Below are 14,627 nucleotides of genomic sequence, written 5' to 3'. Positions count from 1 at the left end.
TGCTACACGCCACTGTGGATGTCAAATCGTTGTCGTTCTAAAATGCCATTTAAAAACAAAGACAGTGTAAACAGGGCCTGAGTGTGAACTTTTTGCGAGCGGATTTGCAACAGGGCGGGCGGAGGATCGAGATGCTGGTGTTGTCTATCGGACGAACCGTACGTAATACGTACATAGCAGAGCTTGCAAAACTGTGTTTTTTTTTTGTCGACAACACGAACGTTGTCAACATAACTTACTGGAAATCCAAAATACTTCCACACCGGCGACTTCATAGAAAGAGGAGAGGGTTTAAGTTCTGTCGACGGGTCTCCTGCGTCTGCAGTTCAACTAGCCTGTTTTTTTCCCGCTTGGCAAGCCAAGCTGACGTGACATGGGGGCGTGGCAGCATCGACGATTCTATTTTTTGATTCGATAATCGAAATTGAGTATAAATTTAGATCGATTTCGTTTATAAATCAAAATCGTGACACCCCTGAACACTACACAACTCAACATTACATTAAGCTGGAGCCTGTCATCTCAGAGCCTGTATACAACAGCAGTGAGTTACACTACACTAGACTACATGTTCCATGAAGAAGTCCCTACACACAACTTTATTCTCTTTCCCAAATGGAAAACCAGCAACTATCAACAATGCATGACTATCTGCTGTCATGGAGCAGTTTGCAATCAATAAATGTGTTTATAATGGAAGTCAATGGGGCAAAAACAGCACCAACATAACCAAAGGGGAGTTGATTCACAGAGAGTGTATGGTTGAGATTATGAAAACTTCCAAAGTTTTATCCTAAAATATGTGTCAGAGTAAGATTTGTCAGCAGAAATCATCACATTTGCTGAAACACAGAGAAAGATGTGGGCAAATTTGGTCTCAAAATCAGCCCAGAGAGGCTGAAAACAACCCAAGGGTGAAATTTAAGTGAATGAGACCTGAAGTCTCAAGCCAAAAAGACTACAAAGGCTGCATCCGCTTGTCATTAAACCTCATTTTTGTTTGCTTACGCCATATTTAAGCATTCTTTCAGATGTCGAGTATAAATCAGATGCCGCATGGAACTATAAATAAACAGGTGTAAAGAGTACCTAAAAACCATACTTGAGTAAAAGACAGATACCTTACTGTAAAAATGACTCCATTACAAGTTACAAGTCACCAATTCCAATAAGACTTGAATTTTTTTCAATTTTTAAAAGAACTGAATTATTTTACTCATGCTGAATGTAGGCTCAAAGACCACCAAGAAAGGTTTTATTTCATAATACAGAATATAAATTGAACACTTCAATGATTCAAAACGGCAGAACAAAATAGATAAACAAAATAAAAAAATCTCAAACTCAAGTTTTCAAAAAAGGCACAAACAATTTAAAAAAATACAAAAAACTAGTAAAAAAAACTCAGAGCTGACTTTCATGTGATTCACCTCTCAGTCTCAAAGAGGGGCAAAACTTTTATTTTGAGTAGTTTTTCAATTGACTAGGATGTTTTCTCTGTATTAAAATTAAACAAAGAGGAGCAGTGTTATTTTTCAACTTAGCAAACTACATATAAATTCAATAATAAATACATCACAAATAGTCATGTCATGTCGCAGTGGTTTGTACCAAATCAGTAACTGTATTAAATTCACTAAATTCACATTAAATAGACTCTTACTTCAATGTGTTTTCTCAAATTTGGCGATACATTCTTAAAAGCACTTATTTTTGTGGTTCGTGGCAAACAAAGTAGACTCTGCATCCTGTAAGAGCCATTCTGCTTATCGCCAATTGAAAACTTTTCTTTCAGATAAGGGCATGGATGGTCATCAGTGCTGGCACTGCTTGATGTGCCGACTTCGGCTTCATCATTTGCTGCAGCCATGACGCTTATTGAACACCTGGTAGGCAAGCTGCTAATTCACGTTGACGTGATTTAGCTCATAAATAGCATACAGTGCCTTCAGCACCCTGCAGATGGCGATATCGCCTAGTCCGCCTAACAAATTAGCCGTGCTAGATAAAGATGCAGATTAGTCGCGCACAATCACAATGTAACGAGTAACAATAGGCATCCGTGCAAATAGTAAAGAGTACAGATATTCAATCAAAAATGTAGTAGAGAGTAAACGTTGCTTATATTTTTAATACTCAGTACAAGTGCAAAGTAGCCAAAACAGTAACAAAGTCCATTTACTTAAGTACAATACACCACTGTAAATAAAGGACGGATGTTTCTAACTCTTGTGTTTCTGTGTGTTTGCTGTTGTTCAGAAGCTCCAAACGCCTCCAATCTGAAGATCGTGCGGATGGACAGAACCGCCGGCTGCGTGACCGGAGGAGAAGAGGTTTATCTGCTCTGCGACAAAGTCCAGAAAGGTCAGGAAGCACTAATTCACCCCTCCTCATGTCTTATAATTCAGATTACAGCATTTGTCCCTTAACTCAAAAAAGCCCCGGCTTCACTAAAGCTCTAAAATAAAGCAGATCCCCAAATCTGTTTTCATGAAGAAACGAGCTGATCTTCATCTCACACTCAGTGAATGTTTGGATTTTGCCTCATCAGTGTGCAGTATTTCATCAGTGAACATCACTCCTTTCTCACTACAGTAAAGCAACATTAATATGTTAACTTCACTAATGAATATTAATGAAGGTGCACAATAGAGCGCGCTGATTGGTTTGAACCAAGCCTTACTCAGGCATTAATGCAGTGCACTCAGAGACGTAATACGGTACACTTAGGTACAGACGTCCAGTCTACACGCTAAGATCTCATGACCGTGACGCAGCTTTAAAAATTCGTTTCAAACCGGAAGTACGAATTTGCTCAAAATAACGCAAAAACAACCAATTTACACTTTTTTGTGAGATATAGGTGTCCTAATAGTGTTTTTAGCAGTGTGGGACACATATACCACTGAAAACAGCTCAGCACATGTGTTTTGGTGTTTCATGACCCTTTAATGAGCACAGAGAGTCAGGAGCTCAGTTTAACCGTCTCATCTGAAAGATGACTCTCACTGACAGTACAGTATCCTCTTCACTATACTGGGGCATTAGACGAGGGGTGTCAAAATGAATCGTTTCTTTGATGCCAACACGGAAAATTCAGTATCGGTTCAGTAATGATCATAACCGGTTAGTACATACTGATGTCATTTATCTCATATGCGCTATATTGTGATAACTCGTGAGGAAGGCGAGTGCAAGTAATTAAAACACTGCAACTACTTAATAACACAGAAACTCTGCACAATCCCCGGTGTGTGTGTGTGTGTGTGTGTGTGTGTTTGCTGGACAGTCTTTCACTGACACTGAAGTTACAGCAGACGCCCCTGTTTCACTGCTGGAGGAAATGAAAGTAAACTCTATTTCTCTCTCTTTCACTGTGGCTCACTTGACCTGCTGGCATGAGGTAACTTCTCCTCTCCTCTTAGCTGTTACCGCGGTACTTCTGGATACAGACACGGTAGCGTGTCTGCAGAGTTTCCTCCACCCTGTCTATCATAGATCATCTGTGATCGTCACTGCCGCTTATCAGTGTCACGCATCGGTGAGCATCGCCAGAGCGTAAGAGCCAATTGCAGCCCTTTCTGTTGAGCGCGTGACCAATCGGAGGGGAGTAAGAACTCTCATCAACGCTCAGAAAGCGAGCAGGACATTCATATTTTACTTTATTTGCTATAAATGCTCATGTTGTTCTGTGCTTGTCCTTGAGTTTTTAAAGGTACAGTTTATACATCTGACTGCTTGTATTAAAGGACAAAATTGTATTTCAAATATTATATATATTTATAAATGTTAACACAAGAATTGGTAATGTAAGAAGTAAATTATAAACTTATGTATGGAAAGCATCGTCAACGCAGATAGTGGATTGAATTCAATCGATAGCATGATAATTGTGAGACCAGTGTAGGTTCATTCATTCATTTTCTTGTCGGCTTAGTCCGTTTATTAATCCGGGGTCACCACAGCGGAATGAACCGCCAACTTATCCAGCACGTTTTTACGCAGCATATGCCCTTCTAGCCGCAACCCATCTCTGGGAAACATCCACACACACACACTCATACACTATGGACAATTTAGCCTACCCAATTGACCTGTACCGCATGTGTTTTGACTGTGGGGGAAACCGGAGTACCTGGAGGAAACCATGCAAACTCAACACAGAAACGCCACCTGAGCCGAGGCTTCCCGACCCAGCGACCTCCTTGCTGCGAGACGACAGCACTACCTACTATACCACTGTGTCGCCCACCAGTGTAGGTTCACACCTCTAATTTCTAATTAGGAGTCACACAGCTGCAAGTTGAGCGCCTCCTGCTGGCCTCACACCACTTCCCACAGCTGCCTGGTTTCCCCATGTGGTCTCCAGACACGGACCAGGCTCAGCTCTGCTTAGCTTCAGTGAGGGAGCGCTCTTGGGCTGTAGAGTGATCTGTCTGTGAAAAGAAAAAAGAAAAGGAAAAATGAAAACGAAAGGAAAAAAAAGAAAAGAAACCTTAAAAGAAAAGAACAAGTAGAAAAAGAAAAGGAAAATGAAGAGCGCTGATATAATGCAGCGCCTTTGAATAGGTCGATCACTGGCTAGCAGTGCTGAGTGTTAATGTTATATCCTAATCTCAATCTGACGAGAGACAGAAATATCTGTAGTTGTTTTATTGTATTATCATATTTAAAAAGAAAAAAGGAGAAGAAAAGAAATAAAAAAGAAAAAAAAATTAAATGAAAAGAAAATGTAGAAAAATGAAAGTACATTAAAGAAAAAGAAAAAAAGAAAAGAAAATTGAAAAGAAATGAAAAGGAAGAGCACTGATATTATGCAGTGCGTATAAATAGTCCCTAGTTAGGTCACTAGCTAACAGTGCTGAGTGATAATGTGATATCCTAATCTCAATCTGACGAGAGGCAGAAATATCTATAATTGTTTAATTGTATTATCATATTTATTTTCATGAGGGATCATTTGCATAATCATGACCATTGACGCATATGGGGCCCTATCATACACCCGGCGCAATGTGGCGCAAGGCGCGGCGCAGTAGTCTTTTGGTAGTTTCAGCTTGGCGCAAGAGTGGTTTTGAGGCGTTGCGCTACGCTGTTTAAACAGCAAATGCATTAGCGCTTATTTGTGCGCTCATAGGCGTTCTGCTCTAAAAAGGAGGTGTTCTGAGGCGGACCGCTGGCGCGTTGCTATTTTGAGAAACTATAATAGATTTTTCATTAGACCAAAACAAACCCGGTCTAAACTCCAGCGCAGAGTTGCTCCTCGCTTACACACTGCTTAATACACACAAGAGAACAATAGGCAAATATCTTTACATATGATAACATTTAAATATTAAGGGTAAATATAGGATATAATAAGAATAGATATAGAATATAAATATAAAGGATTAAAATATTACAAAACATATTATTTTCTAGCCTACATAAATATGAAAAACCACTGCTTTTATGTCTTCTTCATCTCAGGAGGCTTTTTCAGTTCATTCATAACAATTTGCTTTTGTATAATGTTATTATTATTAGCAGTATTTTTTATTATATCCATATTTATATTTGTTTTATTAAAAACCAGCTTAGATTTGCCCACCTGTCAGATTTTAGACCATATGGGGCACAGCATGTGTTTTAGGATATAACTCAGGGTTTTGAGCACACGTCATTATTATTGTTCATTTATTCGTTTGCTGGAAATTAGAACTGAATTTAGAAAAAGTTTTGAAACAAATATTTGCGCTTAACAAACTAAATTAATTATTTATAGACTAATTGATGTCTGTGCGTAAAGGTTTCCCTATTCAAGAGCGAATGTGATCCATTATCTCTCATTCTCACGCAGTAGATGCTCTGTTTAACAGTTTTCTGTGAACTGTTTGCTTGTGAAATGCTCAGTTTTTCCACTTAGACTTACTTTGCGTCCTGTAAATAGTGAATGTGCTCTTGGCGTGACGCGGCTGACTCTTAAAGGGAATGGGAGATGAGACTCTGATTGGGTTATTCTCTAAACACACCTATAACTCATTAAGAAAATAAACTCAACCCTTTTAGACCATGAGCCACGGCGCAAAGCGGATTTTCCCGTCCTTAAATTAGCAAAAATGCGTTCTGACACGTCCTGAAAGCGTTTGCGCCCTGCGTTTTGCGCTCTGCGCATGGACCGTCAAAATAGAGCCCATGATATCTAGAACACTTAATTTGATTAACCAAGAACACATTTTACTGATAATAAGTGATGAAGTATCAGTAAAGATTTCTGTTTTACTAGATTTCTGAATTACTCTCCTCACATAGACATGTGCATCTGAAGAGCAGCGAAAGCTTAAATAAGAAATAGTATTAAGTAAAAATAATATAGCTTTTTTCCTGAGCGTAGTTCATTCATTCATTCATTTTCCTTCAGCTTATTTCCTTATTTATCAGGGGTTGCTTCAGCGGAATGAACCGCCAACTATGAAAAAGGAATCGAAAAGGGAAAAAAGAAAGAAATGAAAAAGGAAAAGGAAAATGAATTTGAAAAAGTTGTGTATTTAAATGTATCTTTGCTGTTTTCCCTGAGTGTAGTTTTCACACTAAAGCCGGTCCGCCTGCTGGAGGAAGTGCAGATTTCCAGCTGTAGGGATTTCCCCTCACACTCATGCAAAGCAGAAGAAAGTTGACCAGACGTCAGTTTTACTACGTTTCACTTCTCTTACATCATTCTGTCCATCCTTCGCTTATGTCTCAAACCAAGGAGGGTTTCTAGAGAAAGTATATTTAAAAAAATTATAATTAAAACTGCTGTGGTCAATATTATTAACCCCCCTACGATTTGGTTTTCTTTAACTGTCTACAGAGCAAACCACTGAGTACATTTACATGAACACAATAATCGTCAAAATGAACACTGGATCATCAATATAGAGCCCAATATATCTGTTTATTTATTATTATTATAATATTAGACTAGATATTCTTCAAGACACTAGTGTTCAGCTTAAAGTGACATGTAAAGGCTTTACTAGGGTAATTAGGGTAAAGTTAGGGTAATTAGGCAAGTCATTGTATAACAGTGGTTTGTTCTGGAGACAATCCAACACTAATATTGCTGAAGGGGCGAATAATATTGAATATAATATTTTAATATTAGATTAAAATGGCTTTAAAACAAGTAAGAACTGCTTTTATTTTAGCCCAAATAAAACTAATCAGACTTTCTCCAGAAGAACAAATATTAGAGGAAATACTGTGAGACATTCCTGAATCTGTTCAACATCATTTGGGAAATATTTGACAGATAAAATAGGTAAACAGTGTTTTTTTCATGAGGAACTGAGCTCAGTTTTCAGTGTGATGACGGGATATTCAAATGCTGGTGTGTTTGCGTGACTGCAGTTATTTCCTCTTATTTTCCCTTGCTGCTTCGCAGTAATTTCTGCTGTTTTATTAATATGACGTCATTGTTTGTTTGATTTCTGACAGATGACATTCAGGTGCGCTTTTATGAAGATGACGATTCAGGCTGGGAGGCGTATGGGGATTTCTCTCCCACAGATGTGCACAGACAGGTCAGACTGTTTCCTCATGAGTATTTATTTACCTGAGGTCTCTGGGGCAATGACATGATTGGATGCTTCGAAGCTGAATTTATGCATTTAGAAATATACAGTCTGGCATTCGTGATGCAATTTTTTTAATTGCTGTTTGTTTTTTACACATTATTTCAGGATTTTATAAACAAATGTAGTCAAAGCTGAATTTAAAGGCATTTTTAAAAGTAAAAGAAACATTTTTACGGTTGTCAGTGTTGAAAGTTATGATGGGAAATTCAAAATGGATATTTCATACGGTCACTTTACCTCAGTTTATTTCCAGGATTGAAATAATATATCATATATCACATCATGTATCATATCATATATTGTATATCATATATCATGTCATAAATCATATATCATGTCAAATATTATATATCATGTCATATATCATATCATATATCATGTATCATATCATATATATCATTTATCATATCATATATCATGTCATATATCATATAATTTATCATATATCATGTCATATATCATATATCATATCATATATTATATCATATATCATGTATTATTATATATCATTTATCATATCATATATCGTATATCATGTCATAAATCATATATCATGTCATAGATCATATCATATATCATGTCATAAATTATATATCATGTCATATATCATATATCATGTCAAATATTATATATCATGTCATATATCATATATCATATCATATATGATATATCATATCATGTATCATATCATATTATCATGTATCATATCATATATCATGTCATAAATCATTTATCATATATCATGTCATATCATATATCATATAATTTATCATATCATATATTATATCATGTATCATGTCATATGTCATATTTCATATCATGTATCAAATATATCATATATCAGATCCTATATCATATATCATGTATCAAATATCATATATAATATAATATCATATATACTGTATCATATATCATATAATTTATCATATCATGTCATATATCACATATCATGTATCATATCATGTATCATCTATAATGTCATAATTTTTTAATCAAATTTTGTATCATATCATATATCATACATCATCATATTTCACGTATCAAATATCATCTATCATATCATATATATCATATATCATTTATCGTCATATATCATGTCATATATCATGTATCGTGTCATGCATCACATATCATCACGGCATATAATAAATATTGTATCATGTATCATATATCACATCATTTCCAAAATCATGTATCATATTTCATATATTATATCATGTATCATGTCATATCATATATCATATCATATCTTATTAAAATAATTATTTTTTGTTTTGTTTTTGTAGTTTAATATTAATAAAAATGAAGTTAGTCTATAATAATAACTGCGTATGATATAATGCATATGGACAAAAATAACACTGTTGCATGTTGCAATGGATTCTTCCTGGAAAAAAATATGAATTATTCAATAAAATGTTGGTTATATAATGAGTGTGAATGGCTGTGATTTTACAGTGTTACTATTATTCTTTGTCTTCTAATTGTTGTTCATCTTCCTGTTATTATTAATATCAGTATTCATGTTGTTGTTGTTGTTGTTAGTTGTAGTAACAGTCGTAGTATTAATATTATTGTTAATATTAATGTTATTATTCATATGAATATTGAATAATCCACCTGTTCTTCCTCTCCCTCAGTTTGCCATCGTCTTCAAGACTCCTAAATATCGAGACCTGAACCTCCAGAAGCCCATCTCTGTGTTCGTGCAGCTGAAGAGGAAATCCGACAACGAGACGAGCGAACCAAAGCCCTTCACCTACCATCCACAGATCATCGGTACAGTCTACTTCCATAAGGACAAATACAGATGACCAAAACATCATTTGCTTATTTTACTCATACTGATTTCATCACTTATAATGTCCAAGGCATTGATATTAAAGGGCCATGAAACCCGCTCGCTTCAGCAGGGTGTTTTACACCTCTACTCTGGGAAAAGTCAGAAAAGTGGGCGTGTCATATATTATTTTTTCAGTTTGTGCTATTCAACAAGCTTTTTAACTCAATACTTTTGGCATTGATTTTGTCCCATAGTACCCACGCCCTCTTCCTCAATGCAGTGAAGCCACAGTTATATACTCTCGTACTGACCCTTTGTGGCCAATCGCCAATATACTATGTATGGCTCCTACAAAGCCTGATAGCACGCTCATTATATTGCACATTATATTAAATGAGTTTGACACTCTTCTAAAGCAGCGTCTGTCTGTTTTCTAGATAAAGAAGAAGTGCAGAGGAAGAGACAGAAGACCCTGCCTAACTTCCAGGACTACAGCGGAGCAGGAGGCGGAGCCGGGGGCATGTTTAGAGGAGGAGGGGGCGGGTCTACAGCAGGGGGCGGGCCCAGCGGAGGAGGAGGAGGAGGCGGAGGTACATTTCACTTCATATATGCATCCCAAATCACATTGTTATACACCATTCTACACCATTTTGTAGTATACTAAGTACAAAATAAGTACACTTTAAAGGGCACCTATTATGCAAAAATCACTTATTATGCAAAAATCACTTATTATGCAAAAATCACTTTAATAAGAAGTTTAAACTCAGTGTGTGCATATCTCCAGCCTCTAGTGGTGAACATAAATTAATTGCATTTATTATAATCAGACTTGATGCAGAAACATTTTTGATTGACATTCTCCCTATGTACGTGTCAGAGGGGGAAGCCCCGCCCACTAGTGCCCATCTCTCCCTCATTAGCATAAATGGAGTGATAAGCAGTGTTCAATATCTTCTTCTGTAGAGCTTTGGGTTTACAGAACAGTGCATTACATGTAAATGCATTAATATTATAGTGTACAAGTGCATAGTGTACACTAGTGCATATTGTAATGCGTGTCATTTGGGAGGCAGCTATAGATTGTTGGAGCTTTACATATTCTTTTAGGGTAAATATGTCATGTTGTTTATCTTATAGGGCATTTCTTTCATGGGTATCAAAACTTTAATAATTTTGGGAGTGGATACAGCTTCTCCTCGGCCATGGGAGGAGGCGGGACCAACATCAAGCATGGTGAGAGTTTGAGCTGTCAATCATTGTGTTGAGAATTTTGTGATTAAAACATTGAGTCTGCGGGTTTATGCAGAATGTTTAGATCATAGGAGCTGGAAACTTATTTAAGGCTCGTCAGAAATGCCTTTTTTTCTTTTCTTTTTTTCTGCATTAAGCACACCAAGAGCCGGTTGAAGACAGCGAAGGTGAAGATGATGATGATGATGATGATGATCCCGCAGCAGGAGGTGTTGTGCAGCTCTCAGATCATCCGGGATTTACTGGAGTAAAAGCAGAAGATCTGCACGCCTCAGGTTTGACTTTCAGTGTAAACAGTGCAGATGAGTCTGTGCAGGAGGTCAGACGATGCCCATTTATTTATATCGTTCATGTCAGAAACTGCTATTAACATTCATAAATACTGACAAAAGGAAACAATACAGCCTGAAATATTGACGTAGAATGTCTGAAATTGTATTTATGAACATTAATAATATAATGAATGCAATATAAAGGGTTATTGCAGAAACATTGGCCATATTTGATTGATTGATTGATTGATTGATTGATTGATTGATTGATTGATTGATTTGATTGATTGATTGATTGATTTGATTTGATTTGATTGATTGATTGATTGATTGATTGATTGATTGATTGATTGATTGATTGATTGATTGATTGATTGATTGATTTGATTTGATTGATTTGATTAACTGATTGGTTTTTGGAGGTGGAAAATAGCAGTTTTCTTTTTTAAAGTCAATGTATTGTGCTTTTCCTCGTCAAATAAAGATTTTGGATGCACAAATACAATATATATACATATAATAAATACAGTGTGAATAAATCTAATATTTAAGCTGCAGTCATGAGCATACAGACAACATGTACAAGCAGCATCTTCTGGCCTCTTTAAAGGGGTAGTTCACCAAAAAAGGACATTTACTTGCTATTTACTCTCTCTTAAGTGGTTTCAAACCTTTGAGTATGTTTTAGACTGTTCAACACAAAAAAAATATTTTGAACAATGTCAGAAATCGGGTAACCTTTGACTTCCATATAAGGAAAAACAAATACATGGAAGTCAATGGTTACCGGTTTTTAACATACTAAAGATGTTTCGAAGAATGTTAGACAATGGTAACCATTGAGTTCCATTGTAGGAAAAAAAATACATGGAAGGCAATGGTTACCGGTTTCCAAAATACAAAAGAAGATATTTTGAAGAATGTTAGACAATGGTAATCATCGACTTCCATAGTAGGAAAAACAAATACATGGAAGGCAATGGTTACCGGTTTTAAACATACAAAAGAAGATATTTTGAAGAATGTTAGATACCGGTAACTATTGACTTCCATAGTAACAAATACAATGTTAGTCAAGGGTTACTGGTTTCCAACATACATACAAAGATATTTTGAAGAATGTTAAAAACATGTAATTACTGACTTCCATTGTATTTGCTTTTACATCAATGGAAGTCAATGGTTACATGTTTCCAACATACAAAAAATATATTTTGAAAAATGTTAGAAATGTGTAACTACTGATTTCCATAGTAGGAAAAACAAATACATGGAAGTCAATGGTTACCGGTTTCCAACATACAAAAAAAGGTATTTTGAAGAATGTAAGAAACCTGTAACTATTGACTTCCATAGTCAGAAAAACAAATACAGTGGAAGTCAATGGTTACCAGTTTCTAACATACAAAAGAAGATATTTTGAAGAATGTAAGAAAGTCAGTAGTTACCGGTTTTCAACATTCCTTAAAATATCTTCTTTCTGTATTCTTCTTCCTTGTTTCTGTGTTCAACTGAAGACAGAAACTCCTAAAGGTTTAAAACCACTTGAAGGAGACAAAATGAGGACAGAATATTCAGTTTTGCGTGAACAAACCCTCCTCCAGTATTTTCAGTATCATTTGTTGAGTTTCATCATTAGTTTGTGGTGTGTGTGTAAATGTGTGTGTGTGTGTGTGTGTGTGTGTGTTCTCTTTTTTCAGGAAGTGTGTTAGCGCCTCATTTAGCTGAACTAGCGAGTCGACAGGCTGAAGCGCTCTTTCATTACGCAGTAACGGGTGACGCTCGACTGCTGCTGGCTCCACAGCGCCCCCTCATGACCACTCAGGATGAGGACGGAGACACGTAAGTCAGCTAACACTGCTCTTACAGTTCACCACTTAATTATTAGCCCTCCTGTGACATTTTAATGAAGTGCGCATTGATTACAGCATATACATTAATTACAGACAATATATCAAATTAGTAGTACTGGGCAAAGATTAATCATGATACTCTACTATACTGTACTCTGTTAAACTATACTAAACTATACCAAATAATACTTTACTATACTAACCTACACTTGAATTAACTAAATTATACTATGACAAACTATACTATATACAATACTGAACTATACCATGCTGAACTATACGATACTACACCATACTATGCTAAATTATACTAGACTATACTAAACTATACTGCACTATACTAAACTGTACTATACTGTATTTTACTACACTAAACTCTACTATACTAGACTGTACTACACTATGCTAAAATATACTATACTGTAGTATACTACATTAAACTACTATACTACACAATACTAAACTGTACTCTAATATACTATACTCAACTATACTGTACTATACCACACTGTACTACACTATGCTAAAATATACTATACTGTACTATACTATATTGAACTACTATACTACACTATACTAAACTGTACTCTAATATACTATACTTAACTGTACTGCACTATACTATGCTTAACTATACTGTACTATACTACACTTTACTATACTATAATAAACTAGTGTACCATACTACATTATACTGTACAACGCTATACTAAACTATACTGTACTACACTACACTGTACTATACTATAATAAACTACTGTACTATACTAAATTATACTATACAACGCTATACTAAACTATACTGTACTATATTAAACCATATTATACCAAAGCATACTATACACTATACTAAACTGTACTGTACTATACTATACTATACTAAACTATAATATAATATACTGAAATATGCTATACAAAACTGTACTATACTGTACTACACCATACTATACTACACTACACTGTACTGTACTTTACTAAACTATTATGCTGAACTATACTGCACTATACTAAACTGTACTATACTGCACTATACTAAACTAAACTGTACTATACTACACAATACTAAGCTATACTGTACTATACTATTGTAAACTACTGTTGTGTACTACGCTATACTGTTTTATACTAAACCATAATATATTAAACTAAACTATACTATACTAAACTGTACTGTATTACACTAAACTATAATATACTGTACTAAACTGTACTATACTATACTGTACTGTACTATTCTACACTATACTGCACTACTACACTGTATTATACTACATAATGCTACACCATACGAAAGTACTGTAATGTACTAAACCTAATTTTACTATACTGCACTATACCACACTTTACTATACTATACAAAACTATAAACTGAATTATACTGTACTATACTGCACTATACTAAACTGTATTATACGCCATTATACTAAATTGTGCTGTACTATACTACTCTATATCATACTAAACTATACTGTACTATGCCTTACTAAACTGTATTATACTACACTGTACTGAACTATACTGTACTATACTAATGTAAACCATACTGTGTGTGTGTGTGTGTGTGTGTGTGTGTGTGTGTGTGTGTGTGTGTGTGTGTGTGTGTGTGTGTGTGTGTGTGTGTGTGTGTGTGTGTGTGTGTGTGTGTGTGTGTGTGTATGTATGTGTATGTGTGTGTGTGTGTGTGTGTGTGTGTATGTGTGTGTGTGTGTGTGTGTGTGTGTGTTCAGGGGTCTGCATCTGGGAGTTCTGCACAGTCAGACGGATGCTGTGAGGAATTTAGCTCAAGTTATTTCTGCTCTTCCTGGAGAAGATGTGCTCAACATGAGGAACGACCTCTACCAGGTACAACACACACAGTCATAGGCCT

General features: G+C 35.7%; 1 protein-coding gene across 7 annotated transcripts in view; it reads left to right on the top strand.

Annotated features, from left to right (window-relative positions):
* The window catches only part of nfkb1 (nuclear factor of kappa light polypeptide gene enhancer in B-cells 1), a 69,139-nt gene that overhangs the window by 35,280 nt on the left and 19,232 nt on the right, over positions 1-14,627 (top strand). For all 7 annotated transcript variants that reach the window (XR_015507860.1, XR_015507859.1, XR_015507858.1 and 4 more), the window contains 8 exons: positions 2,260-2,364; positions 7,459-7,544; positions 9,239-9,377; positions 9,819-9,971; positions 10,522-10,617; positions 10,773-10,910; positions 12,608-12,749; positions 14,488-14,602. Coding sequence is in view for 4 of the 7 variants with exons in the window: in XM_087282016.1 (XP_087138142.1) it covers positions 2,260-2,364; positions 7,459-7,544; positions 9,239-9,377; positions 9,819-9,971; positions 10,522-10,617; positions 10,773-10,910; positions 12,608-12,749; positions 14,488-14,602 (974 nt within the window). In the remaining 3 variants the exon portion in view is untranslated. The remainder of the gene's footprint in view (positions 1-2,259; positions 2,365-7,458; positions 7,545-9,238; positions 9,378-9,818; positions 9,972-10,521; positions 10,618-10,772; positions 10,911-12,607; positions 12,750-14,487; positions 14,603-14,627) is intronic.

The sequence above is a fragment of the Danio rerio genome, chromosome 14, assembly GCF_052040795.2.
Source record: "Danio rerio strain M-AB ecotype USA chromosome 14, GRCz13ab, whole genome shotgun sequence".
In the NCBI taxonomy this organism is placed as follows: Eukaryota; Metazoa; Chordata; class Actinopteri; order Cypriniformes; family Danionidae; genus Danio; species Danio rerio.
This window is presented reverse-complemented; position numbering and strand designations above follow the sequence as displayed.